General features: G+C 39.4%; 1 protein-coding gene across 4 annotated transcripts in view; it reads right to left on the bottom strand.

Annotated features, from left to right (window-relative positions):
* The window catches only part of LOC148860857 (metal ion-binding protein), a 102,592-nt gene extending 78,432 nt beyond the window's left edge, over positions 1–24,160 (bottom strand). For 2 of the 4 annotated variants that reach the window (XR_016113235.1, XM_088986054.1), the window contains exons 1-3: positions 23,147–24,160; positions 10,544–10,675; positions 10,305–10,376 (exon numbers count right to left, since the gene is read on the bottom strand). Coding sequence is in view for 3 of the 4 variants with exons in the window: in XM_088986054.1 (XP_088842180.1) it covers positions 10,305–10,376; positions 10,544–10,675; positions 23,147–23,302 (360 nt within the window). In the remaining variant the exon portion in view is untranslated. The remainder of the gene's footprint in view (positions 1–10,304; positions 10,377–10,543; positions 10,676–23,146) is intronic. The other 2 variants (XM_088986055.1, XM_088986056.1) reach the window with 2 other exon arrangements.
* Positions 24,161–27,270: the final 3,110 nt, after the last annotated feature.

The raw sequence follows: 27,270 nt of genomic DNA, 5'->3' as shown, positions 1-27,270 counted from the left end.
CGCATTTTATGTGCCTCACCTAGGTCCCAGGCACAACACTTTCAAAAGGTGCTTGCATGGTGTGCCTGGGCATGCGCCTAGTGAGCCTTGCATTTAAGCCCAGGCATGCACCTCTTCTATTTTTTGCGCTTATTGTTCTTTTTTGAACCTAATGGCTGGGTTGTCCATTTTTTTAAACCTAACGGATGGGCTTGGGGCTCCCCCCTGGACCCCCGACCAAGCTCCTCAAAGCAAGCCCAAACAAGTCCAAGTTGGGGTCTTAGATTCTTAATCCTTACGCAAAAAGAAAATGATTTTATAATTTTAATTGCCTTTTAAGAAGATATTTTATTAAGATGAATGAATGAACAAATCATTTTTTGTGTAAGGACTAAGAATCTAGGACCCTAAACATGGACTTGATTGGGCTTGCCTCGAGGAGTTTGGTACAAAGGCGGCTTGTAGAATCAAGAGCACGAGATGTTTTACATCACATTAGCTATTTGAAGTAAAGCAATTGAGGAAGAAAAGAGATTGTTAATTTTACATGCTTGAACATGTTTTATGTCTTTGATTTTACTTTTAAATTTTCATTTGAATACAATTTAAATATGTTTATGTATTTAATTTTACTTAATAGGTTTTTTAAAACATTTATTTTAAATTTTAAGTTTATATTTTTTTTGTTTTTTTGTGTATTTCTTTATTAATATTATGTTTAATATTTTTGAATTTTTTTGTACTTTTGTGCCTTTCTTCAAAAAGGCATGTGCCTCGAATTGTGCCTTGCACCTCAAGTGCAAATTGCCCCTTACACTTTTTTTGTGCCTTACACTTTTAAAACACTGATTCATAGGGAAATGTTCCCAGCCAAAACTCTTGCACCTCCCATCAATACTTAGGTATCAAGTCAGCCCTCCTCTACTCCCACTAATACCTTCCCAGATCTTGACCTTCCTATTACCCTTTGATAAGGCACAGGGAAGTGTACAGTTCATTGCATCTCCATACACTTGTCTTATAGCCTTCTTTCCCCAACCTATTATTCCTTCCTTGCCTCTGTTTCTACACATGCTATTACTAAGTTTGTTCCAAAAGCCTTATCTAAACCAGAATGGAAGGATGCTATGATGATTGAGATAGATGCTTTGCAATAAGAACAATACCTGGGACATTGTGGACTTGCCTGAAGGGAAAGGAACCAGTTGGTTGTAATGGGTTTTCACTATTAAGTACCATTCTAATGGTACTATTGAGAGATTTAAGGCTCGACTGGTTGCTAAAGGTTACACTCAGATGTATGGTGTTGATTATCTTGACACCTTTGCCCCTGTAGCTAAAATGACATCAGTTTGGGTTTTGCTATCCTTGGTTGCTAATTTTGACTGGCCACTTTATCAATTTGATGTAAAAATGCATTCTTAAATAGAATTTACATGAAGAAGTTTATATATCTTTACCTCTAGGGATGTATGGGAAAGAAATGAAAGGGAAAGTGCGCAAATTGAAGAAGTCCCTTTATGGCCTCAAACAGTCTCCAAGAGCCTTGTTTGAGAGATTCCGGGCTGCCCTTGTTACCTTTGGCTACATACAGACTCAGTTTGATCATACTCTAGTTGTTAAGAGGAGAGATTCCTTGGTGACTCTACTCATTGTTTATATTGATGACATTGTGGTTACTGGTGATGATACACAAGAAGTGCTTAACTTTAAAAGGTTTCTTAGCACTGAATTTGAGATTAAAGACATGGGTGAACTCAGATATTTCCTGGGAATTGAAGTTGCTCAATCCAAGGATGGTATCTTCATTTCTTAGTTTAAGTATATTCATGATCTTCTCATTGAGATTGGCAAACTTGGTTCTAAACCGGATTCTACACCTATAGACTTGAATCACAAGCTCTCAGCTACTGATAGTGAACTGTTGGCTGATAGGGAGTGTTCTAGAGATTGCTTGGAAAGTTGTTGTATCTATGCATGACCCGGTTGGATATCTCCTATGCAGTGAGTGTCATTAATCAGTTTATGCATTCTCCCCAAGATAGTCATTTGACTATTACAGAGAGGGTCCTGTGTTATTTGAAAGGTATTCCAAGGAAGGGTATCTTGTTTGTTAAGAATTGGTACATGAAACTGGAAGCATACACTGATGCAAACTGGCTGGATGTATTGATGATAGGAGGTCCATTCATAGTAGATAGTTCGCAGAATGGGTGTTGGAAACAGAGAAAACAAGGAGAAGGAATTTGATTTGAGACTGAACTGGTGGTTTTTGGCAGCTAGACAGCTAGTTGCTGGTAGGATGAAGTACATGATGTAGACTGGAGTAGTTGGAATACCACTGCATGCTGGGAGTATTCTAACTTTTGTTGAAATTGCCAAATCCTGTGGCAGTTTCCTGAAATACGATGATAGGAATAGAACATGGGAGAAGTTGGACAAGGCAAGGATTTCAGTCAAGGTCAAGGATACAGCTAATATTCCAGATAGGCTGGATATGGAATTTGCAGAACTTTATGAATTGAGAATAATTGTTGAGGGTGTTGATGGATCATTTTGGAAGGAGAAGGAGAAGGCTTTGTTGGATAGGAGGATATTTGGAGAAGAGGGGGTGAAAGGAGTAGTTAAGGTTGAGAGAGATGGAGGGTTGCTAGGTTGCAAAACAGAGGAGATGGGGAGTCAAAAGATTGTATGGAAGAAAGAGGAGATGATGAGGTGCCAGCACTTGGCAGTAGGGGATATGGGTGGATAGAGTTGGATTAAATGGCCCAAGTGAGGAAAGACGGTTAGCAGCAGGTGAGTCGAAGGGAGGCCAAGAGCCAAGAGCTGGAGGGATAAGGAAGGAAATGAGGAGCATGCGGTAATCGGTAGTGTTACACAAAACAAAGGGGGTGGGGACCACATTTCAAGAGGTTTCCAATTGACTTCAAAAAAAGAAAGGAATAAGCGAAAAAGGTTTAAGGGGGCGAGGGTCAATTTAGGGGAAAGACATCTCCTTTCGAAGGGGTGGTTTAACTCTCTAAGGTCCAATCGAGCATGTAGTAGAAAAGCTCTGATAGCTGTTTTGATATAAACTTTATGAAAAGAAGAAAGAAGAAAGAAGAAAGAAAGAAGAGAAAAGTTTGTGCTAGAAAAGAAAAGAAAAAGAAATAGAAGAGAATGAGAGAAAGCCAAAAGAACTAGATCTGGCCACCCCCTTCCTTTAATTATATACTCATAAAAGAATGTACATGTACAAGTATGCCTTAGTAGGTTGGCTATTTGTAAGAAACTAAAAAGAACCACTTAACATAAACTATTGGGCCTAAGGCCCAATAACTTCCTAACTGAATTATGTACATAAAAAATAAACAAAGTTATCCCAATAAGAGAACATCGGCCCAATAACTCAACACTCCCCCTCAAGTTGGGAATACATGTCACACGTTCCCAACTTGCGAGGTCATGCTCTGATAGGTATAATGCTAGTTTTTTTTCGAAATATTCCTTGGCATTGTCTGACCTAAACACTTTCACTCGTACACCAAACTGCATTAGCACCATCTAATGAAACTGTCGAACCAAAGATGGCACCTCATCACGGGAACTCATCAAATATAACCAAGAATATCAGGAATAATCATCCACCAACAAAAGGAAATACCGGTAGCCACTCATAGAGGGAATATGATATGGCCCCCACACATCAATATGAACAATATCAAAAGAAGAACATCTTTTATTACTAGCTTTAAAGGAATGTCTACAATGCTTTCCAAGTTGACAACCTTCACACTCTAAATTGGACAAATTAACAGACTCAAACAACTTCAGAAACAAGAAATGCAAAGAAGTAAAGACAAATGCCCTAACCGATTATGCCAAAGCATAATCTGACCCACTAACTCTGACTCAATACCCCTACTGACATGATGACTCTGATGACTAGGAAGCGCATCAAGAAGGTAGATTCCATTCACCTCACGACCACTCCCAATCGTCCTCTTGGATTCTAGATCTTGCAAAACACAATGCCAAGGAGAGAAAATTGTTGAACAATTCAAATTTTTTGTCAAACTACTAACAAATAAAAGGCTAGTACCTAGTCTAGGAACATGGAGGAGAAAGGGTAGGAAAATGGTATCGATTATCTTGATAGACCCTTTCCCAGCAACAGGAACATGTGATCCATCAGCTGTAGAAAATCTATCTCTGCCAGAGCAGAGGTGGTATGAGGAGAAAATGGTGGAAATGTTGGTCATATGCTCTGAGGCATCCTTGCTACTTTCCCTATTCTTCTCTAATAGTTTCCAATAAGTTGTTGCATCCTTGCTACTTTCGCAAACTATAGTCTCCAAATGATCTATCTCCTGCCATAAGGTTTTGAGGGCTGAAAAATAAACAGTAACAGACTAATCTCCCTGTCTGATAGCAATTACCTAGTTCCTCAACTGCTAGGCTCTAGCAACATTCTCATTCTGTGAATAGGTTTTTGCAACTCCATCCCAAATTTCCTTAGTTGTGTTAGCCCATAAAAAGTTTTACTTATATGAGGCAACATAGAATTGCACAACCAAGTCATTACCATATAGTTCTCCTGTACCCATTGGGAGTAGTTAGTTTCCGGTTTCTCTTCCTCACCTGTGACATAGCCCAATTTCCCATGGGCACCAATGGCTATCTTTGCAGATTATGACCACTCTAAGTAGTTTGTACCATCTAACTAAACTGTAGTGATTGTCTCGGTCCTGAAAAGTCTCCAGCACCTCCTCCCCTTGTCCCATCTCACCTCCAAGTTTGTTTTCAACTCCGTAGCCCACCATAATTCTCAAAAAAGGGTTAGGAAATCACTTTGAGATGAAAAAATAGGTATTTATCTCCTTCAGACACCTCAAACACCTTCTGGTACCCTAGAAGCTTCTCCCTCCAAAGATTACTTTTTGTTGTGAGAGCAGGAAAAGGGAGAGAAGAGGTTGTCACTCCCTCTAGAGGCCTCCAAACAAGGTGAGACTTGAACTGCCCCCTTCAAAAAACTTCAAGAAAACCTAGAAAAATAGGGTGCCACTTCCTAGGTCAAAAATGAAGAGTCCTACTAAAACAAGACTCTTTCCACTTTCTCCAGTTTTTCCTGATTTTGTTGAAAACCCTAGACCAGTTACAAGGGATTGCAAAAACACCAAAAAATCCAAAAGTTGGGCTTACCTGAGGTCTTCAATCAGCCCTTCACCTCACCATGCAGTCAACCGATCTAGGGCTGCATGATGGAACATCTCAAGAAGTCTCTAACACTGTTGTGGTACCATGTAGAAAAGCTTTGATAGCTGTTTTGATATAAACTTTATGAAAAGAAGAAAGAAGAAGAAAAAAGTTTCTACTAGAAAAGAAAAGAAGAAATAGAAGAGAATGAGAGGAAGCCAAAAGAATTAGATCTGGTCGCCCCCTCCTTTTAAATTATATACTCATAAAAGAATGTACAAGTACAAGTATGCCCTTAGTAGGTCGGTTACTTGTAAGAAGCTAAAAAGAACCACTTAACATAAACTAATGGGCCTAAGGCCCAATAACTTCCTAACCGAATTATGTAAATAAAAATAAATAAAGTCGGCTCAATAAGAGAACATTGGCCCAATAACTCAACACATGTAATTGTTGATCCAAAGCCAAAGACAAATGGATCTTTTTTATAAAGAATCAAGAAAAAATTTCATTAAAAGAAAAAGATTACATCCTGAAACCGTTGGTTGTCTAGATGACACACCAAATACATTCTCAAAGCTTTAAAATGAAAAGGATTCTGCATTATAAGGCTATAAATCAGGAAATTCCAGAAATTTTCAATGAAATACGCTTTGGAAACTTGATCAGATTTCCCACTCCTCCCTCCTTCCTTCTCTCATACCCCTTGCAATCCAGCAAAGGAACCACATCTTCCTCCCCATCTCCCTGTCTTCCCACCAACCCCAAAGATCACTCAATCTCGTCTAGTCCCTCCTCTTCTCCCCCTTCCTCGTCCCACCCCTTGATTTTTTCTAAATATTCTTCCTTTTTCTTTCTCTCTTCTATTTTCTTTTTTTCAAACTTCTCAAATGCTATTCTCATGAAGCCTTCCCCTCCCCAAAAAACCTAACCGAGATACTTTCCTATCTCGACCTCCCTCTCCACCAATTTATTGATATTCACCTTCCCATTTTGTGTTAATTCCTTGACTTCTTGGTCCTTTTGAATCTGCTCTGATATTTCTCTCTCTCTCTATTCCTGTCCCCAATCTTTGAAGCTTCTCCTCCTTGTTTTTCTTCTTCTGTTCTCCCGGTCGCCACTTCTCTCTCAAAAAAAAGTATGCATAGTTGTAGGAAGTATTTCCTTTTCCACCTACGATTCTCTTCCTACCATTTTCATCATACTTAGATATCACCCAAGTCCACTCTTCTCCTTTTTTTTGTGTTGAGTCGGGCCAATTTCTAGTTATTGGGCCCAGTTATTTATCTTTTATTTTTAAGTTATTGGGCTTTAGGCCCCTTAGTTTATGTTTATTTAAGTTGTGACTGTTCAACTACTCAAACAGCCGCCCTACTAAGGGCATTCTTGTAATCTCTTATTCTTTTAATTTGAGTATATAATACAAAGAGGGGTTGGTGGCCAGAACTAATTCAATTCTGGTTGACATCCCACTCATTTTCTTCTCCTCTCTTCTCTCTACTGCTAAAACTCTTCATCTTCTTCTTCTTTCTCTTCACAAGGAATTCATCTAAAACTGCAATCAGTGATTTCTACTTGATATCAGAGCAGGCCTAGATCGGCCGATTGCATGGTGATTTGAGAGGCTAATCAAAGATCTCACATAAGCCCAGTTTTTGGATTTTTTGGTGGATCTGATTTGCCCTGTAACTGGTTTAGGGTTTCCCATCAAATTCAGGAAAAACTGGAAAAAGGGGGAGAGTCATGTTTCTGTTGGACTCTTCAATTTTGACCTAGGAAGTGGTGCCTTAATTTTTTAGGGTTCCTTGAAGTTTTCTGAAGGGGGCAGTTCAAGTCCTGCCGGTTTTGGAGGCCTCTGGAGAGAGCAGCTGCTTCTTTTCTCTTTTCTCTTTTCTCCTGTTCCGCATAAAAGGAATTTTTTGTGCAAAGATCATCTACGGCACCAGAAGGGTGTTGGTGGTACCAGAAGTGATTTATTTGATATTTTTTCATCTTATAGTAACCTTCTAACCCCTTTTTGAGAATTATGGAGGGTAACGGAGTTGAAAACAAACCTGGGAGTGAAATGAGACCAGTGAGAGGAGGTATTAGAGACCTTTTCAGGGCTAGGACCATTACTACAGTTAAGTTGGATGATTCAAATTACATAGAATGGTCACAATCTGCAAAGATGGCCATTGGTGTTTGCGGGAAATTAGAGTATATCACTAGTGAGGAAGTGAAACCCGAAACTAACAGCGCCTGGTGGGTACAAGAAAACTATATGGTGATGACTTGGCTATGTAATTCGATGCTGCCCCATATAAGTAAGAATTTTTTGTGGGCAAATACAAGTAAGGAAATATGGAATGGGGTTGCAGAAACCTACTCAGAGTGAGAATGTTGCTAGGACCTATCAGTTGAGGAATCAGATTATTGCTACAAGGCAGGGAGATAGACCTATTGTTGTTTACTTTTCAACCCTTAAAACCCTGTGGCAAGAGATTGACCATCTAGAGACAATGGTTTGGGAAACCACTAAGGATGTAGCTATCTACCAGAAGATCCTAGAGAAGTATAGGGTTTTTGAATTTCTTGTTGGCCTTAATCCCAAGTAAGATATTGCAAGACAACATATTCTTTCCAGGGACAGTGTTACTCTCTCCCAAGCATATGCCTTTGTATCAGGGGAAGAGAGCAGGAGAAATGTGATGATGAAAAATTCTGGTTTTGATCAATCAGCCATTGTTAGCACTGTGAAACCTAAACAAGGTGGAGACCGGGGTGGCAGTGAATTCAAGAAGGAAGACAAAAAGGATTTGATTTGTGACTATTGTAAGAAGCCTAAACACACAAGAGATACTTGCTGGAAGCTTCATCCTCATCTTGTGCCGAATAGACTCAAAAATAAGAAAGGAAATTCTCACATGGCAGTCACTGGTGACATACTGGCCCCTCCTACTACAGCTACTCTGGAGTCTGTTGCAACTACTGCAGTGAGGGCCGAACTTGAGAGATATGGGCAATTCCTAAATCGGCGGGATACAACCAGTCCTAATTCAGTAACAGGTGGACAACTAGGTACAGGTGGTTCTAGTGGAACACACTCTACTTCCTTTGCTCACACAAGTAGTTCACATGCCAGTGCAAATTATGTTTCTACTACAGGGAAGGAGGGACCTCCTTGGATTATAGGTTCTGGAGCCTCATGGCACATGACCCAAAGTTCCACGATTTTTTCTTCTTACCAGCTCTGTTCTGGCAGAGACAGAGTCTCCAAAGCTGATAGATCTCATATTCCCATTACTGGGAAGGGGTTTGTCAAGATTAATGATTCCATTTCCCTTCCCTCAGTCCTTCATGTTCCTAGATTAAGTACTAACCTTCCAGGGTTGCAAAATATTCCATTCTCTTCAATTTGCTTATCATGTCTCTCCTTGTCCCTGGCATTTTCCCAATCCAATATCAAGTGATGATCAAGCTCTTCCCAAAGGCCTTCCAGGGTTGCAAAATATGTTGCTACGGACATGTCTCCTTCTTGCCTTAGAGCTGCAATATCTTGGTTCAATCTGTAGATTCTAGCATTGTTCTTTTTCTGGCCATAGGTCTTGGATACTTTCTCCCAAATCTTCGCCTGTGGGGAAATGATGAACAGTTCTAGCCACCCGAGGAGTCGTGGAGGCCAGCAACCAAGACATGACTGTGGCATTCTCCTTGCACCACACGACATGCCCAGGACTGCCAACTTCAGGTTCTTTCTTGTCTCCATCCAGATAGCCGGTGAGATCACGAGAAGTAATGAACAGCCTTGCTAAGACGAACCACTCTCTAAAGTTATATTCATCCAGCAACACATTTGTAATCTGTAAACTGTGCAAATTAGGGTTTTCCAGGTTAGAGAACCTTACGGCAGGTCTGTCATCTCTGGAGGAAACTTCTCTGAATAGTGAGGACAAGCTGATTTCAGTCTTAGAGTAGTTCGGGTACAGTGTTGGACAATCTGGAGCAGGCAGCTCCCTAGGTAATCTTCACTTGAGCTGAAGCAGTTCGGGTACAGTAGTGGGTAGAGGTTCCAGACTAATAACCAACCTGAACTTGGAGCTGTTTGCCACTGTGCTATGCTGGTTTTGCTGGGGCTTTGAAGCTACAGTTGTGGAGAAGCTCTCCCCCTTTCGGCTAGGGCTAGGACTGCTGAAATCAGTCCTCAACTAGGTCTGTCCTATATAGACCTCTCTTAGTAGCCAAATAGCTACAATTTGCTGAAAAATAAGAACCTAGTAGGACATCCACTTCTGGGCCTTACCTCCCTTGAGCCCTACAACCAAGGGAAAACCTAGGTTCGAATCTGCTTTGTTCTCTTACAGTCCTAGTTTTTTTTTAGCAACCCAGAAAAGAAGAAGGAAGAAGATGGAAAGAACAGCAAGAGAAGAGAGAGTAGAAGCTAGTGCCTGCTGAAACCAAAGAGACACTAGTGCTCTGATACCATGTGAGCTTGAGAGTTGTACTCGAAGTAGAGGAGAGGAGAAGAACACCACTGATATCCTGTGAATGTCGAACTGTACAAGCCAGTCGACCATGCTATTATTTATATTTGAATGTAGTACGATGATACAAGTAATTACTGGAATGCCCCTGATTAGTGATGGGACACCTAGTTAACTTAACACATTAAACAGGCTTAGGCCCATTAACACAGGCCCAGTTACAGGATAACTTAAACTTAAGTATGGGCTAATAAGAACTCTTATCAGCCGAACACTCATACAAAGAGACTTCATTCTAACATTCTAACACAAACGTCACCTGAGGACTCAAACGCACACCCTCGCTCTGATATGAATTGTTAGAATAAAGTGCTTACCACTAACCAAAACCAACAGATGATAGTGAGGGTGCAAATTTATGTCCTTGTATGACAACGCAGAGCCCCGCATCTATGTGTGTTATGGTGGCCACATGCTGCAGGTGGACCTAAGGGGCTTTGCAGTGCACAGGAGGCACACCAACGAGTTGGGTGGTTAAGCACCATGAATCCTAAGGGTAATGCCAACCCTGCTAGGCCAACACAACATAGGACATGATACAGTCAAATCAACAAGCAGCAATGCATACTGGAAATATATCAATTGAAGTGCATTCCATTTGATACTTCAAACCAACAATCAACATACCGTATACTCAAGATTGGAGAAGGGCCTCTCCACGTCACGCAGAACAAAAGGACGGCCATTAATGTACACCACCTGTATCAGGGATGGCAAAGACCCAAAATTTAAAATTTTTTGTAAAACCACCATGTATGGCCCTGGAGTTGCCCAAAGCAGCATAGATAGCCCATATTCAACCAAGGATAAGTCTCTTATAATGCCATTTAAAATGTCCCAGTTGTCAAGAAATTAAACAGCCTTACAGGTTCTTCTCGAAGGTTATGCCAAAGCACTTGTGTTTTCTTTCCATTCTTTTGGGCCCCAATATGGTCAAGCACATTCCTGATGCCATCAATCGTTGGCATTGCAACACCATGAACACGTGAGGAGTCAGCCTATAAATATTCACAAAAAAAAAAAAGAAATTGGCATTAAACAACAAATTTCACAAGTATGGAAGTGAACAAGGAGGTAGTGGAACAAATTGATATATCTAAAGATAATCAAGCTGATAGAATTGCAAGCACAAACAAGTCTGGCAGTGTAATGTACATGCATATGTGTGCATACATAGAACTGAAATCTATAATCAGGTTGCACTAGTCAAAATATCATCTTACACTGACATGGTCAAAAGCCGGATTGTACATTCTGTAGAAACTATCATAAGGAGACAAAAGAAAGAAAAGAATAGAAAAGATAAAGATCACATAATCCAGAACCCTATACAGATCAAGGGTCCTCATACATCAGTGTGCACAATTTTTTTCCTGAGAAAAGGCAAAGCATTTCAATATATTGATAAATAAAACATATACAAAGCCCTGTGCAATAAAGCACTGGACAGGGAAAAGAATTCTCTTTCTACATATCAAATTCCCATGTCAATCATCAAGAAACAAAAAGTGTACTGCTATAAAAAAAAATAGTTGTATGGTATATTCTTAAAAAGCCTGTGCTGCCACCAAAGAGTATATTCTTTGCCAAAAACCTTTGATTACTGTGTCTTCCATGTTGTATTTATTTTCAAAAAATCTCCTATTTCTCTCTGTCCAAATTGACCACATCACTGCTTCTGGTATAATCTTCTATTACTCCCCATATAATCTTCCATAACCTAGACAAACCAAATAGATGCCAGCTCTGTAGTAAAGTCAACAGATTTTGAAAAACAAAACTGCACCCCAAACAACCTCAAAGACTTCAGCCACAGCTCCCTTGCAAACTTGCAATGAATGAATAGATGGTCCACCCCCTCGGAATCTTCACCACACATTACTAGACCTGTTCATGGGCCAGGTTTGGGCCAGGCTTTGTCTCCATATTAACAGAATATTCAGGCCCAAGCCTGAGCCTAGCCCGACCATCAGGCCTAGGTCTTGAACCTGAGCCCAGCCCTCATATGAAGCCCAAATCCCGGCTAGAAAATTGAAAAAAAAAAGAAATCTTTTAACTCAATAAAAAACAAATTTATTTATATTAAAATACCTCAAAAGCCAAAAATAATAAAAGGTCTCACTATGGCTTGAAAAACAAGAAGAGGAACAAAGAAAAGAACATATTGTATGTATATTTTTATATAAAATACATTTGCTATATATTATATTAGCAAGTCAAGCTCAGGCTCAGGCTGGGCTTTTTCTAGAAAGGCCAAGCCTGGCCCAAAAAATAGTTGGGCCTACTGTTTTAGACCTGAGCCCGAGCCCATGGGCCTACACTCATGTCCAAGCCTGACTTGGAACGGACCGGGCTGAGCCAGCCCATTGAACTACCTGACCCATGAACAGGTCTATACATTACATATCTGCTAGGTTCCACCACCATCCCTCTTTTCACCAGATTTTCAATTGTTAAACACTTCCCAAGCATCATTACCCACACAAAAAAGGCTACTCTGAGAAGAGCTTCCATTCTCCAGACCCTGTTCTCAGAGAAACTCTCACCCTTGGAAAGACTTGTGAAAGAGCATGATTTCTCCCCCACCCAAACTCTTTTGTCACTTCTTCTTCTGTCCAGTCTGACTTTACTTAAATTTTGCATTAATTCCACCCATTTTTCTAATTCCCAGTCATGTAAATTCCTCATAAAAGTGGGATACCAGTCTCCTACCCTCTTTCCTATGAGAACACCTCCAACACCAAGCAGTCCTTATTAAGTGCAATTCCAAACAGAGTTGGAAACCTCTCCTTGAGAGGACTATTTCCACACCACACATCCTTCCAGAATTTACTCCTTGACCCAGATCCTTCTTCCATCTTAATTCCTTTATTAAACTCCCTTGCTGATTTCTGTATGTCCCTCCACATTGCACATCCACAAATCATACAGGTTTCTCCTAGATCCCAATTAAAATTTCTTGAGCCATTGTGATTCTTCTCCACTGATTGGTGGGCTGTCCATCTGCAATACCACTTACAAAACAAGCCACATTAAATTTTCCAATTCTTCTTACCCTTAAACCCCCCTCCCCCGCCTTTCTTGGCTTTGTTCCACTTGACGAAATGAAACAACTCCTCTTTCCACCCCCTGCCACAGAAAATGTCTCATTTTTTCCAATAACTTGGCTATACTAGCAGGAATTGGGAAGAGAAAGCAAATAGGTAGGAAGTGAAGACATCAAACTTTTGGTTAGTGTTAATCACTTAATCTCCCTACCTTTGACAGATATCTTGGCTTCCAAGAGGAAAATTTCTTCTCAATTCTTTCTACCACGGGCTTCCAAATCTTCTTAGAGATGTGATAGAATTCAGACATGGTGTCTGTACGATTTCAGATAAGAAGAAGAAGAAGGAGAAGAAGAAGAAGAATAGTTCTAGTCAAACTAGAGAGAAAACTCATCTTCTCTAGTTGGCCAGTCTTTATTTATACTTTTCTAAATAAACAAGAATTACTCTTATGCCCTCACTTAAGTGAGAGCCACATCAGCTAAACAATCAACATATGACTTAATATAAAAGGTCTATACTACCCTTCTACAGACGACTCTAACACTCCCCCTCAAGCTGGTGAGTATATGTCATATAGTCCCAGCTTGTTACATATGTAGTCCACTCTTCCCCGATTCAACCCTTTGGTAAACAGATCTGCCCATTGATTTCTTATGTTCACATATGTTGTACTTATCGCTCCATTAAGCACCTTCTCACGTACAAAGTGGCAATCAACTTCTATATGCTTTGACCTTTCATGAAACACTGGATTAGAGGAGATATGAACTGCAGCTTGATTATCACAATATAGCTTCATAGGAGTGTCAATTGAGTATCCCATCTCCTCTAGGAGATGCTTCAACTACACTAGTTCACATGTTGTGTGTGTTATGGCTCTATATTCAGCCTTCACATACTGTTTGCCTCTTACTTTTCCATGTCACTAAGTTCCCACCAAGAAAAGTGCAATACCCTGTAGTGGATTTTCTGTGAAATATGGAACTGGCTCAATCAACATCTGTGTATCCATCTATCTCAAGACTTCCTTCACTCTTATATAACAAACCACGACTTGGAGCTCCCTTCAAATACCACACAATCCTTAGGACCGCCTCCCAATGTGGAATTCGAGGATTCTGCGTAAATTGACTCACTACATTGACTGCAAATGAGATATCAGGTCGAGTGATGGTTAGTTAATTTAGCTTACCCACCAACCTTCTGTACCTTCCCGGATCCTCAAACTCCTCACCTGCATCACTACTCAACTTAACATTCGGTTCCATGGATGCTTCAGCTGGTCTAGCACCTAACAACCCTATTTCTTCTAGCAGATCAAGGACATATTTCCACTTGTACAAATTAATACCATTCTTGGACCTCGCTACCTCTATTCTTAGGAAGTATCTTAATTTACCAAGATCCTTTGTTTGGAAGTGATCATCCAAGTAAGTCTTCAACCTGTCAATCCCTAGTATGTCATTGCCTATGATAACAATATCATTTACATATACCACCAATAAGATCTTCCCAGCATTGGATTCATAGTTGAATACGGAATGGTCAACCTACCACTGTTTCATTCCAAACTTCTTCACCGCTTTACTAAATCTCCCAAACCATGCACGGGGAGATTGTTTTAAGTCCATAAATAGCCTTCTTAAGTCTACATACCTTGTCACCCTCCCCCTGAGCAACAAACATTGGTGGTTGCTCCATGTACACCTCTCCTCAAGGAGATCACCATGTAAAACAACATTCTTGATGACAAGTTGAAACAAGGGCCAATCAAATATAGCAGCAAGAAAAATCAGAACACGAATCGACCCAATTTTGGCAACTGGAGAGAAGGTGTATGTGTAATCAATACCATATAATTGTGAATAACCTTTGGCAACTAACTGAGCTTTCAACCATTCAACACTCCCATCAGGTAAGTATTTAACTGTGTACACCCACTTACAGCCCACAACATGCTTACCAGGCGGAAGAGTGGTGAAGTCCCATGTATGAGTACGAGTCAGGGCCAAGAGTTTTTCTTCAATTGCATGGCACCACCCTAGAGAAGTGAGAGCTTCCTAGACATCCTTGGGAACAAAGATAGAGAATAACATAGAAACAAACTGGTGGTGATGGGATGCCAAAAGGTGAGATACAAAAGCATAATTAGAAATGGGGTGAAAAGTGTAACTGCGTTTATCTTTCCGCAAAGCAATAGGGAGATCAAGGTAAAAAACGGGAGTGGGGCTGAGGTAGTAACAACTGTCGAATCTATCAATGGTGATGAAGTTGGAGGAGGAGCCGGTGCCTGACGATGCGTATACACTTGTCGGATAGGTGGTCGTTCCGCGAGTAGTTGCACTGGAGGCAAAGACTTGGTCACAACTGGAACAAGGGGAGCAGGGTCCTCAACTGGAACTGGATGAGGAGGTGATAGCAACGAAAGAAAAGAAACATCCAACTCAGAGAAGAAAGGAACAGACTCAAAGAATATAACATCAGGACATACAAAAGAACCCCGAGAACTAGGATTATAACACTTAAAACCTTTTTGAGTCCTAGAATAGCCAAGGAAAATACACTTAGTGGATCTAGCATCTAACTTGTCTATTCCAATCCCAAGATTATAAATAAAATACACACATCCAAAGACATTGGGAGTAAGGGGAAAAGTAGACAACTTGGGAAACAAAACAGAGAATGGGGATTAACCTTCAAGGATGGACATGGGCATGCGGTTAATAAGGAAGCAGGATGCAAGTACAGCATCACTTCAAAAGGGTTTGGGAACACTCATATGATGTAAGAGGGACCAAGCAATTTCCAAAAGGTGACGGTTCTTTCTCTCAGCCACCCCATTTTGTTAAGGGGAGTAGGTACACGAGGTTTGATGGATAATGCCATGTTCTAAATATTCTTGAAATGGTGTGTAAAAATACGCGCGACCATTATCAGAACGGAGAATTTTAATTACACAAAATTGATTGTGAGTCTCAGCATAAAATTTTTGGAAAGTAGAAAACAATTCACTCCTTTCTTTCATAAGGTAAAGCCATGTCATCCTTGAATAATCATCAACAAAAAACAAATTACTTGTAACAATTATAAGACACTATTTTGTTTGGACCCCAGATGCCCAAATGGACTAAAGAAAAAGGACTTGATGTACGACTATCAACTCTAGGACTAAAGGAAACAAGATGATGTTTCCCAAACTGACACAACTCACAATTCAAAGTAGAAAGACGACTCAACGATAGAACAAGTAACTGAAGAGCTCTAAGAGACAGATGACCAAATCTGCAATGCCACTGATGAGGAGAAAGAGATGTTTGAACGACTGTTGTCGAACCACCTCCATCAAGATAATACAGTCAACTAGCTTCATGCCCTCCACCAACCTTCATCCCCGTCTTGAGATCCTAAAACACACAAGAGGAAGGGTAAAAAGTTATAGAGCAATTAAGAAATTTAGTAAATTTACGAACAAGCATCAGGTTAAAGGGAAAATTAGGAACATATAAAACTGAGGATAGGGATAATGAGTCTGTGTCAACATTATCAACACCACATATGGAAGATGTAGAGCCATATTGGCAAGAGTAACAGATTGTGATGTGGAGGACGGAGAAATGGATGAAAACACACTTGGAGTCCCAATCATATGATCAGAAGCTCCAGAATCTATAATCCAATAAGAAGGTTTGGGTGCCAGACAAGCCATACCTGAGTGTGCAAGGGTAGCCGTGTTCTGTTGAGACATACCCTAAATGAACCGTTCATGCTCGTCCCATGGAACACTCAACATCTCCTTTCTTGAGGCATCTGTAGATGTAGAAGGTATATGATCAGTAATATGAGATTCTTGTCTCGAACCACCACCATTTATGGTTGCATGATTTTCCCAGGTTGAAGGTGGGCCATGTAGATTGTTTTTTATGAATTAAAATTCTGTTTGGATAACAACCACCTGGAGTCCCAGTGTACACCTCCTTTGAGTATTACCACGTCCTCTACCACGGGCTCCCCCTGAGTCTCGACCTCCAACACGACCACCACCATGACTATACATTCCACCACCACCACCACCATACATGTGTCCACCACCACTACCACGGCTAGGTTGACCTCCTCTACCACCACGACCTCCCCCTCTCATAATTGCAAATGCAGACCTATCTGATATAGTGGAATTCTCTGTGGGTCCAACTGAGATCCTCTAAAGACGAGCAAACACTTCCTCAAGAGAGAGAAGAGCAAACCCACCTAGTATCTATGCCCTTACCGGTTCACATTCAAACTTCAGCCCTACTAAAAATCTGGTCACATCCAACTGCTCTCTTTGTTGTTGCTGAATTTTGACATCAGGTGTGAGAGGGTGATACACATTCAACTTATTTCATAGATTTCTCATAATTGCACAATAGTCCTCAAGACTCTGATTCCCCTGTTGCAAATTGAAATACTCTTGGTACAGTTGGTAAACCCTAGTAGTGTTATCTTGTCCAGAATAAAGCTTCCTTGCATGATTCCAAACCTCCTTGGCTATATCTAAAAACATGAAGCCCACACTGATTTTGGATTCCATACTGTTCCATAGCCATGTCATAATTTGAGCATCCTCTTGCTCCCGCTCATCATATCCCTGAGAATCAATTGGGAGTTTATCTTCCCTCGCATGCTTCACTTTCTTCTTGGCTTTCAGAAAAACTTCAACAGATTTAGCCTAAGGCACATAATTCTCACCATTCAGTTTTATAGAAGTCATCTGCACATTCAAATAATCAGAAAGGACCATCACACTTGATTTGCATTCGTTACTGTCTCCCATGACTGCACAAGGAAAAAGGGAGAAATTCTACCACTAGGTTGTCACTCTACTGCACTAATTAGTCACCACACTACACACTAACAACTGAATACTACTAGGGTTCCTACCATCATAGGTTTCAGCAACAACACTCACAACTCTTCACCACTGTTAGCAACAACACCACTGCTGCCGTCCACTGTCAGCACCATAAACCCTCACAATACATATCACGAATAGGACATTCAGTTCTGCAACATATCAAAAAAAAATTCTGTTACGCAACACAATTTGATTCAGAGATCATGTACCTTTTCACCAAATCTGTACTGTCACCATCACGAAACCAGCCTTCTTCAAACTGCCGAGTAGAGGGTTTTCTACCAACCACACAAAACCACGACAGCACTCATTGGAGGCATGAAAACCCCCAGAAGGAGAAAACGACCAATCCTTTTTTTTCTTTCTGAGAAACTCCTAGCTATCAGTGAGAATTTTGCAAAACCCTAGGAGAGAATGCACAGAATAGAGAGAAAAGAAGGAGACTGATCTGAGCTGATTATCGTGGCTCTGATACAATGATAGAATTCAGATATAGTGTCCGTACAATTTCAGATAAGAAGGAGAAGAAGAATAGTTCTAGTCGAACTAGAGAGAAAACTCCTAGCTATCATTTGTGCATGTTAACTTTTAGTCCAAAGACTGCTTCAAACCAAGTAAGAGTCATTCTAATTTCTCCATATTCTCTTGGGAAGCATTAGCAAAGAAAATTGTATCATCTGCATACTGCAGCAATGCTACTCCCACATTCTCTCCCACCTTGCAACCCTCTAAGAAACCTCCTTCAACCGCTCTACTCACCATTGTGCTAAGAGCCTCTGTTATGCAAATAAACAACAATGGTGACAATGGATCTCCCTGTCTAATTCCTCTAGAGTTGTGAAACCTTCCTGCTGGACTGCCATTCATCAAGACTGAGAAGATTGCTGTAGTTACGCACACCTTTATCATGTTCCTCCACTCCCTGCCAGTTGAACCTCTTGAGCATGTAGTCTAAAGAAATCCCAGTTTACATGGTCATCAGCTTTCTCCATATCAACTTTTAATAATTCTCCCTCTTCCCATTGTTTCACATATAAGTTGGATGCATTCTGACCCAACGGGAGAGAGTTAAGGAGAAGTTCATTCCAGCAACAAGGTAGAGGAAAGAAATCAAGGTGGAGAAGAAAAGACTGCTACTGGATGATTCAAAATCTAGAGGAACAAGCATGGAAATCAGAGAAGACAAACGAGCAACGGTTATCCTGACTTGGTGGTCCTGAACTGGTTTAAAGGATTCGTAGATGGCCTGATTTTCTTAGTGAAGACAGAAGGACGGAAAAATAAGATAGAGAAGAAAAGCAATTCTTGGTCGAAAGCAGAAGAAACAACAGAGGATGGTACATTACCTTAACAGAATTTTTTGGCAAGGAAAGAAATAAATGACATGCCTACCTAAAGGTAGGCTAAAACAAGGCTGGGTAATGGTGGCTAATGTCCTAGAAGAATTCCAATCGAAGCACAAAGAGAATAGTGAAACTGGAAATGCCAAGTGCCCTGGAGAAGAAACCCAAGCAAACACAGAAAAGGAGAAACCAGGTGGAGGAGGGGAGAATTAGAAGCTGAAGAAGAAGATTTAGCAGTATCATCCTCCACAGCAATGCCAAAAGTGATGTGGGAAAGGAAGAAGATTGATTGGGAAAGGGAGGAAGGTTATCATGACAAAGAAAAAAGTGGAAGATTGGAATGAAACCCTGAGAATGATAATGGAAAAAACTAAATCCAAAGAAAAGGTGATCCTTATCCCTTTCAGATAAAAGAAGGCAATATTAGATATGGGGAAATTTCAGTTTGAAATGTTCACTTTTGAAACAAGAAAAAGGAAACTAACAATAGAAAACTGGTCACCCAACTGTAATGAAGAAATTTGTGTGGATGGTAGTCTGGTTATCAAGCTTCTTGGGCTACCTTTCAACCTTTGGCCGGAGCAATTTTTTCAGAGATGCAGCTATTTGTGGTGGAGTCTTAGAAGCATACTGTATGAAGGATCTGCGCCTTGGAGGTATTTTCTGATGATGCCTGGAGAACAATCTGGATCACAACAGAAGCTGAAGCATTACTTGGAACTCTGAGTCAAAGGTAGAAGAAGATGATGCCATGTAGACTAAGCTGGGTGGACTGAAGCTAGAATTTTGGAAACTGCAAAGTCAGAGGAAGCCTCAGGAACTGTAATAAACCTAGCAGGAACTGAAAAGTCAAGTGGGTAACAAGAATTTTCTTCTAAGCAAACTGATTATCAAGGCTGATCTAGAAAATCTGATTAAAGATTAGAGGATTAGAAGGGATGAAATTGTTGTTACCCACTGGGAATTTGCAAATGGCATAGTCGTTTTCTATGAGGACTGTGATGAATCTCATGAGAGGAACTTGAAAGCCTTAGTAGATGGGTTCCAAAGGATCTCAATGTTGTAAGTGAATTGGGGTAAGAGTTGTATGGAAAGAATTAACATGGAAGAACAAGATATTCAACTGGTAACATGAGTACTAGGCTATGAGGTTAAAAGTTGGCCTCTAGAATATCTTGGTATCCCTTGGGGGAGATTTGCAAAAAAGAAAAGCTTTGTGGAAAAGAAACTATATATCCTTGGGAGGAAGTCACTTTGATCAAATTCACTTTAGCCAACCTGCCTACCTATTACATGTCCACCTTTAGAATACAGGATAAAGTAGCAATGCATTCACTTTGTAAACACCGCTGATCAAACTTATCAGTCTAAAGTCCTTTAAGGCCGCTCCTTTCTTCTTGGGAATCAAAGATAAGAAAGTTGATTTCAGGCTCCTTTCCAAAGCCCCATTCTGGTGAAGCTCATTGAACACCTTCATTAGATCCCCTTTGATGATTTTTTTTTTATCAATACCAGAAATAGAATTCATTAATTATCAAAGAAATAAGTACAATTAAGAGAAAGGGAGAGATAAACTCTATTAGCTCCCCCTAAAAAGGATATAGTATTACAACCATGCCCAAAATAATCAGTTCCTTCCCACCCCTTGTTTAGCCAAAGAATCAGCAAAAGAATTAGCATATCTTTTAACCCATTTTAGAGTAATATCCAAGCCTTGCATCAGCCATTTGATTCTTCTCTTCTCATAGATGAATCCCCACCCCCTCTTCCTTTTGCAGCCATCTAATGACTAGCTTTTAGGAAAAGGAACATAGCATTGTTGGGGAAATGGTTATGGAGGTTTCCATTGGAAATAGATAAATTGTGGACAAAGATTGTGGCTAGCATACATGGGATGGAAGACAACGGTTGGGAACCAAGAATTTTGGCAAGGGCTACAGTTGCCTCTCCTTGGAAAGCCATTCATGATTTGCTTCCAGTCTTCTCTCCTTGGATCAGGTATGGTCTTAACTCTAGTAATAGAATAAAATTTCGGAAACAACATTGGATTGCGGACTCACCTTTGATGCACCAATTTCTCTCTTTGTATTCTCTATCAGATTTGAAAAATGAACCCATATCATCCTTCTTAAGCCTTCAGACTCTCCTTCTGGTTTGGAACCTAGGTCTGAGAAAGGCAATTAGGGATACAGAGTTGGTATACATAATGTCTCTGTTAGCTATCCTCGAAAATGTTCTCTTGGACCGTAATAAGGAGGACACCAGATTCTGGACCTCTTCCTCCTCAGGTATTTTCTCTTGTGCTTCGTTTTTTGAGACATTAATTCAGCCTTCTGGTCATATTGGGTTGTCATTCCTGGTTAAAGAAATTCGGAGCAAGCCCATTCCTCCTTGGGTTGATAGTTTTTGTTGGGAAACTTTCTTGGAAAGAATTAACACAAATGACCTACTTCAAAAAAAAGAGACCCAATTCTTGTTTAATTCCTAATAGGTGTACTCTCTATAAAGCTGATGGAGAAACTGGTTACCACCTTATGGTTATTTGTCCGGTCGCTAAAACAGTATAGGAGTGGGTTTTTTCCCTCTTTGGGTGTATTTGGGCTCCCCCTAGGAGTGTCCAAGGCTTGTTCCGTTCTTCATTTTTCAGATGGCCGAAGAAGACAGGGAAGGTTATGTGGAGAAGCATTAGGGCAGCCGTGTGTTGGTCCCTATGGGAAGAAAGAAACTCAGAAATATTTTCAGACAACGAAAGAACCCTGGAAAACTTGTTAGATCTAACACTTGTAAGGGTAGCCCACTGGCTGAAAACTATGGAGCTGTTCTCCAGTTATTCTGTGGCTGATTTGGTAAGAAATTGGAAAAAGATAGCTATCTCTGCCCTATGTAAGAGGACTCGTAGTCCTTGGTCCCCTTCTCCCTCTGGGTTCATAAAACTGAATTTTGATGGTAGTTGTTTAAGGAATCCAAGGCCTTCTGGGATTGGGGGAATGTTCAGGAATGAGGATGGGGTTATCACTGCCATGTTCTCAGGCCCAATTGGAGAAGGAAAATCTCTTAGGGCTGAGATTCTTGTAGCCCTGGAAGGTATCCAAAGAGCAAGAGATTTGAACATCAGATGTTTGGTCCTTAAAGGTGACTCGGAGGTGGTGATTAGGTGGCTAAAGGAAGCAGACAGCGGTTTGTGGAGTTATAACAATGAGAAGAAAAAATTCAAATGGCTGAATAGAGATACTGTGCTGCATTACAGCTAGGTGAAGAGGACTGCTAACTCATTTGCTGATGGGTTGGCCAAGCAAGGGGTGAATAGGGAATCCATATTTTGGGCTAACTTTTGACTTTCTTCCAATGTATTCTGTTGGTGGGGAGTTAAGACATTTTACTTCCTCCCTTTGTACTTAAAGTTTCACATAGTTTCATATCATTAACGAAGTTTCTTGTCACAGATAAAAAAAAGGTTACCAAATAACCAACCCAATCATACAATTTATTAATCCTTAAGATTCCCATCTATTAATCAAGCTTCCTTTTTTCTGCACGAGAGGAGAACAATAGCAGCATCTATTTAAATTCAGATGGAGCACAAATCAGGATTAGATGGTCATGCACGAAGATCAATCATAATACCAAATACAGAACCAAGGATCAAACCTGACGTCCAGCAAGATAAGTTTGTATGCTTCTTGTAGTACTACTACTATTGGTGAGTAATGAGGGATAATGCAGGATCACTCTATATTTACATGTTTAACTAACTTCCTAATCCAAAAGTAAGGCAGTAAATTCACATCTATCTTGGTGCTTTCGCTAAATGGGAATTCTTAGACTCATGCATGGTGAACTTTGTAAGAAATCAGAAATGCCTTGTTGGAAGACATGCCAAACAGCGAACAGACAATATTGAATTATCCAGCTACCTAATAGGAATTAAGAATAAACTCGATGCCTAATCATGTTTCATGATAGATGGTGTGCAAGTAGTTGATAGTCTGAGCAACAAGAAGACCAATAGCAGATGCCTTGCTCTTTGTCACTCGAAATTGATCTTTTTTTCTATCAGTACATGCGAAATTGATCTTTCGTAGTAAAAAAAAAAATGATGGTAGAAAGAAAGAGAATATCATTTATAACATAAACATGAAAAAAAAATGAAGTACGTATTCAATTGCAGAAGAAGAAAGGTACCTGGCGGTAATTTGGAGCGCCATCGATTTGAGGAGACAAACGTTTGTTCTGGCAGCCCGGAAAATGGTCGCTTTTGAGAATGGTTTTCTTGCCCAGTACAGATCCACCTCTTTGCTTCATCACCTGCTCTGGCTCCTTTGGAATCGACATCGTCATCTATTAACCGCAGAACTAACTTTTTCTTTCTCTATTATGTTCTTCCCTTCAATTGTACATGTGTATTTTTTCCCTTATTGTGTTCAGACTTAAATTTGCATTTTGTCTGGCGAAAAAAAAGAGGAAATGTCAAGTAGTCACAAGTGATGCTGATACAGAGAACAAGTGTTACAAATTCTGTTGTATGGAACCAATCAGTCGCCACGAGGATATATTGAAAGGGAACACAAGAAGAGAAATTCCTCTGAGAGAGAAATTGATCTTGCTCGGGATAGAGAATAAAAGGAAGGACGAACAGAAAGTAAAGGAGACGGAGAAGAGAAAAGGAAAAAGAAATACGGACGGGAAGATAAGACGAACAGAGAAAAAGGGGTTACTGGTGAATATTGAATAAAGAGGATTGCTTCCTAACTGGTTTATTGTGACTGTGGGACAGTCCGTCTCTCTCCCAAATGACAACGTGATAAGCGTGTCTATTGGATTCTCTTCCTGTACTGTACTGCAACTTTCGCTTTGACATAAGAGGATGAGTCAGTGGAAACAACCGACCAATGATGAAAGCGTATTCTGTGGATAATAAAATAACAATATACCAAATTCCTCATAGAATTTTCATTAGGGCAGTGATTTGAGCACGTCCCCTCGACACAGGGGCAGACCCCTGATACTTACCAATAAACACCATATTTCGAGTAATTTGATTTCTTAACAGTGGATTTCTCCCTTTTCACCGGGGAGGGGAAATGCCAATGGGATGCCGGATGCGCCCTTACCACCCCCAACCGGAGGTGATCATTTTTCCAGCATCCACCAGTCTGACCGGGCCCAGTCCTGACTGCTATATAAGAAAGATTGGGCTGGGTGCGAAACCTTTAGCCTGATCCATCCCGGAATATAATATGGTACTACAAGAGGCCTATGACATTCTCCATCAGTCCATTGGGGGGTGATCATGGGCCGAGCCGGGCTTTACATCTTTTACAAGGACTGTACGCCGGGCTTGAAATATAAGCCCGGGCCCAGACCGGATTAGGCCGGGCTTTGATCCTACTTCTTTAAATACAAATTTTTATTATATTACATATAATATGTGTTATAATTTATATAACATAAAATATTCTATATCAAACACGTGTTATAATTTATATATCAATATATTGTGGGCCAAAGTGAACCTAGGCCCAAGTTTGGATATTTTCAGTCTGGGCTGTCGTGAGCTTGAAATGATCACCCTTATTCTCAATTGAACCAAGCCAATATAAATCCAACTCAACTCAAGCATTATTCTTTGGATTATGTCTGATTAGTCTAATTGTAATCCTAGATGCACTCCAATGAGTGTGGACATTAAATTAGTAATATTAACTTTGAAGTAATACATTTTCATTGCTTTATTAATTATTGTTCTATTGATAATTTAGTTTTTATTAATTTTTATTAGTAAAAAAATAAAATTAATTCTAATATTTTATTGATGTAATTATTTTAAATATAATTTAAACTTAATAAGCTTTTAATAGTAAAATTAATTTTATCTACTGGTAACTTTTGTTAACTTTAATGATACTAAGTGGAATTTAAATTAATAAAAATAATTATTTATAAAACTAACATTTATTAATTTTATTGTTTTGTGTTAATTTTTAAGAATTTAATAATTACTAGAATGGGATTTATTGTTTTGTTTATTAATTAATATTATTTACCTTATTTTAGTATATATTATTTTTCAATTATTAGTATTTTAAATATTTTCTCATATTTTATTTTAATATTTAAATTTTATCTTAACATTAATATTTTAATATGATTGATGGAAAATTAATATTTGGACAATGAAGAGAGATAGAGATAGATACATACATACATACAAACATATAAAGATATGAAGATATATAAAGAGAGACAGAGAGAGAGAGAGAGATTTAAAAGAAAATGTTAGATGATGTTATTGACAATATGAGAAAGTTTAGGAAAAAATTTAAGAGGGGAAAATATTTCAGGTGATTGAGAACGTGAGATGATAGAGAGCATGTTAAAAAATGCAAAAAAAAAAATAGAATATTACAATAAAACAATAGGGAAGGTAGAAGAAGAATATTGGCATAGGCAACTGTGTTTTAAGAATGTAGAATAGATACATATTACATATAGGCAACTTATATGATGCTAAAAGGGTATGATATACAAAGTGCTCATTTGGGAGGGCTTTCAGCAACGGTGGATGTGGACGTTGTACTAATAATCATGGTACAAGAAGTAGAGAAGAGCAGAAGAAAAACTTGCATCCAAGGCAGTTACAGCCATAGCCACCGCAATGACCCCTATAGCAACTTCAACTAAGCTCCCCCTCGACATCCACTTCTTCCTTGATATCTTCTCCTTCCACTACTTCCAGTCCCTCAGTCTCTAGTCGCGCTTCGTGTACCAAGTGAGCCCTTGCCACTAAAGCAGTTCCTCTCCTCTCCTCATTCACAAACCCCTCCAGCATCTGGTGGCCCACTACCGCTACCACCGCATCCCCTAAGACGACACAATGGAGTCACCACTTCCTAACGGTCAAAGATACTAGAGGGGAGTTCGAATAGAAGAAGCCTTACCCATTAAACTAGTGCTGCTCAGATGAATGTCTTTAATAGTAGTAGTAGAGTATTAATAGTTGAGGGTTATAATTGTTTTATTCGATTTTTTATTGTATTTGTTAAACAAAATAAATTAGGGAAATTTTTGGATAGTACCTGTACTTTGGTTCGAGTGACAATTTATTTGGTCCTCAAACTTTAAAATGCAACAATCTATTACCTAAACTTTCAAAATGTGACAATCCAGTACCCAAACTCAAGGTTCAAAATATTGATACGCCCGATACACCAGTAGGGGCGTATCGGGCGAATCGATACCTTTTCTTTTTACTTTTTTTTGTATTTTTTTCAATACCAGTTCAGTGGGGCGTTTAGAGCTCATCCACCCCCTGAACCGGTCAGACCCCTAATACACCCACTGTAGGGGTGTATCGGAGAGGTCTCGAAGTGATGCTTATCAGCTGATATGTGTCGATACTTTGAACCTTACCCGAACTTTCAAAATGTGGCAATCCAGTACCTACTGTTCATCTGCTGTTAAGTGACATTTGAAAAGTTAAAAATGACCTTCGAATGCCATCTAAATCTCTTTACCAACCATCCAAACATTGACAAAACAATTTAACAGTCCCAAATCCTAGCCTCTTCTATTCAAAAAAGTTTCTGACTGTTTAGAAAAATCTAGAATTTGGAACTGCTCATTTTGTTGTCAATGTTTGGATATTCGATAAAGAGAATTAGATGGCATTCTTAGGCATTTTGACTTTTCAAATGTCACTTAACGGTTGATTAACGAATTGGTTAATGGCAAGTATTGAATTGTCACATTTTGAAAGTTCGGGTACGGGATTGTCACAGTTTGAAAGTTTGAGTATTTAATTGTTGCATTTTAAAATTTGGGGACCAAATTGTCACTCGAACTAAAGTACAAGGTACTAATTAGGAATTTTCCCAATAAATTATTAATAATGTCACATGTGTATTGTGAGTTAGAATTGACATTTCATCAAAATGTTTTAATATAATATTCATAAGACAAAATATACATGTATTTATTAAATTAAGGTCATAATTGTTATTTGTGCAAATACAAGTACTTATTGGTTAAGCGGCTCACCAAACATTGTAACCAAGTAGTATTTAAAATAAGTGCAAGTGGTTTGGGAAAGGCGCCCCAAACCCTGATAAATACTTATTCAAAGAATTGCTTGTGAAATAAATACTTAATTTCCAAACCATTTATTTGACAAAAATACCCTAAGTACAATAAATAAATTAGGCTACATAAGGTAAATAAGTGAAATTGCCATAATTTTAACATCTCTATCTCAAAAAATTAAACAAAAGGGGTGCATTTACATATTTATTTGAGAACTGGAGGAGGGT

The sequence above is a fragment of the Nelumbo lutea genome, chromosome 4 (genome assembly GCF_056320005.1).
Source record: "Nelumbo lutea isolate HS-2025 chromosome 4, American lotus-T2T, whole genome shotgun sequence".
Classification (NCBI taxonomy): domain Eukaryota; kingdom Viridiplantae; phylum Streptophyta; class Magnoliopsida; order Proteales; family Nelumbonaceae; genus Nelumbo; species Nelumbo lutea.
The sequence above is the reverse complement of the archived record's forward strand: the minus strand, read 5'-3'. Positions and strand labels throughout refer to the sequence as shown.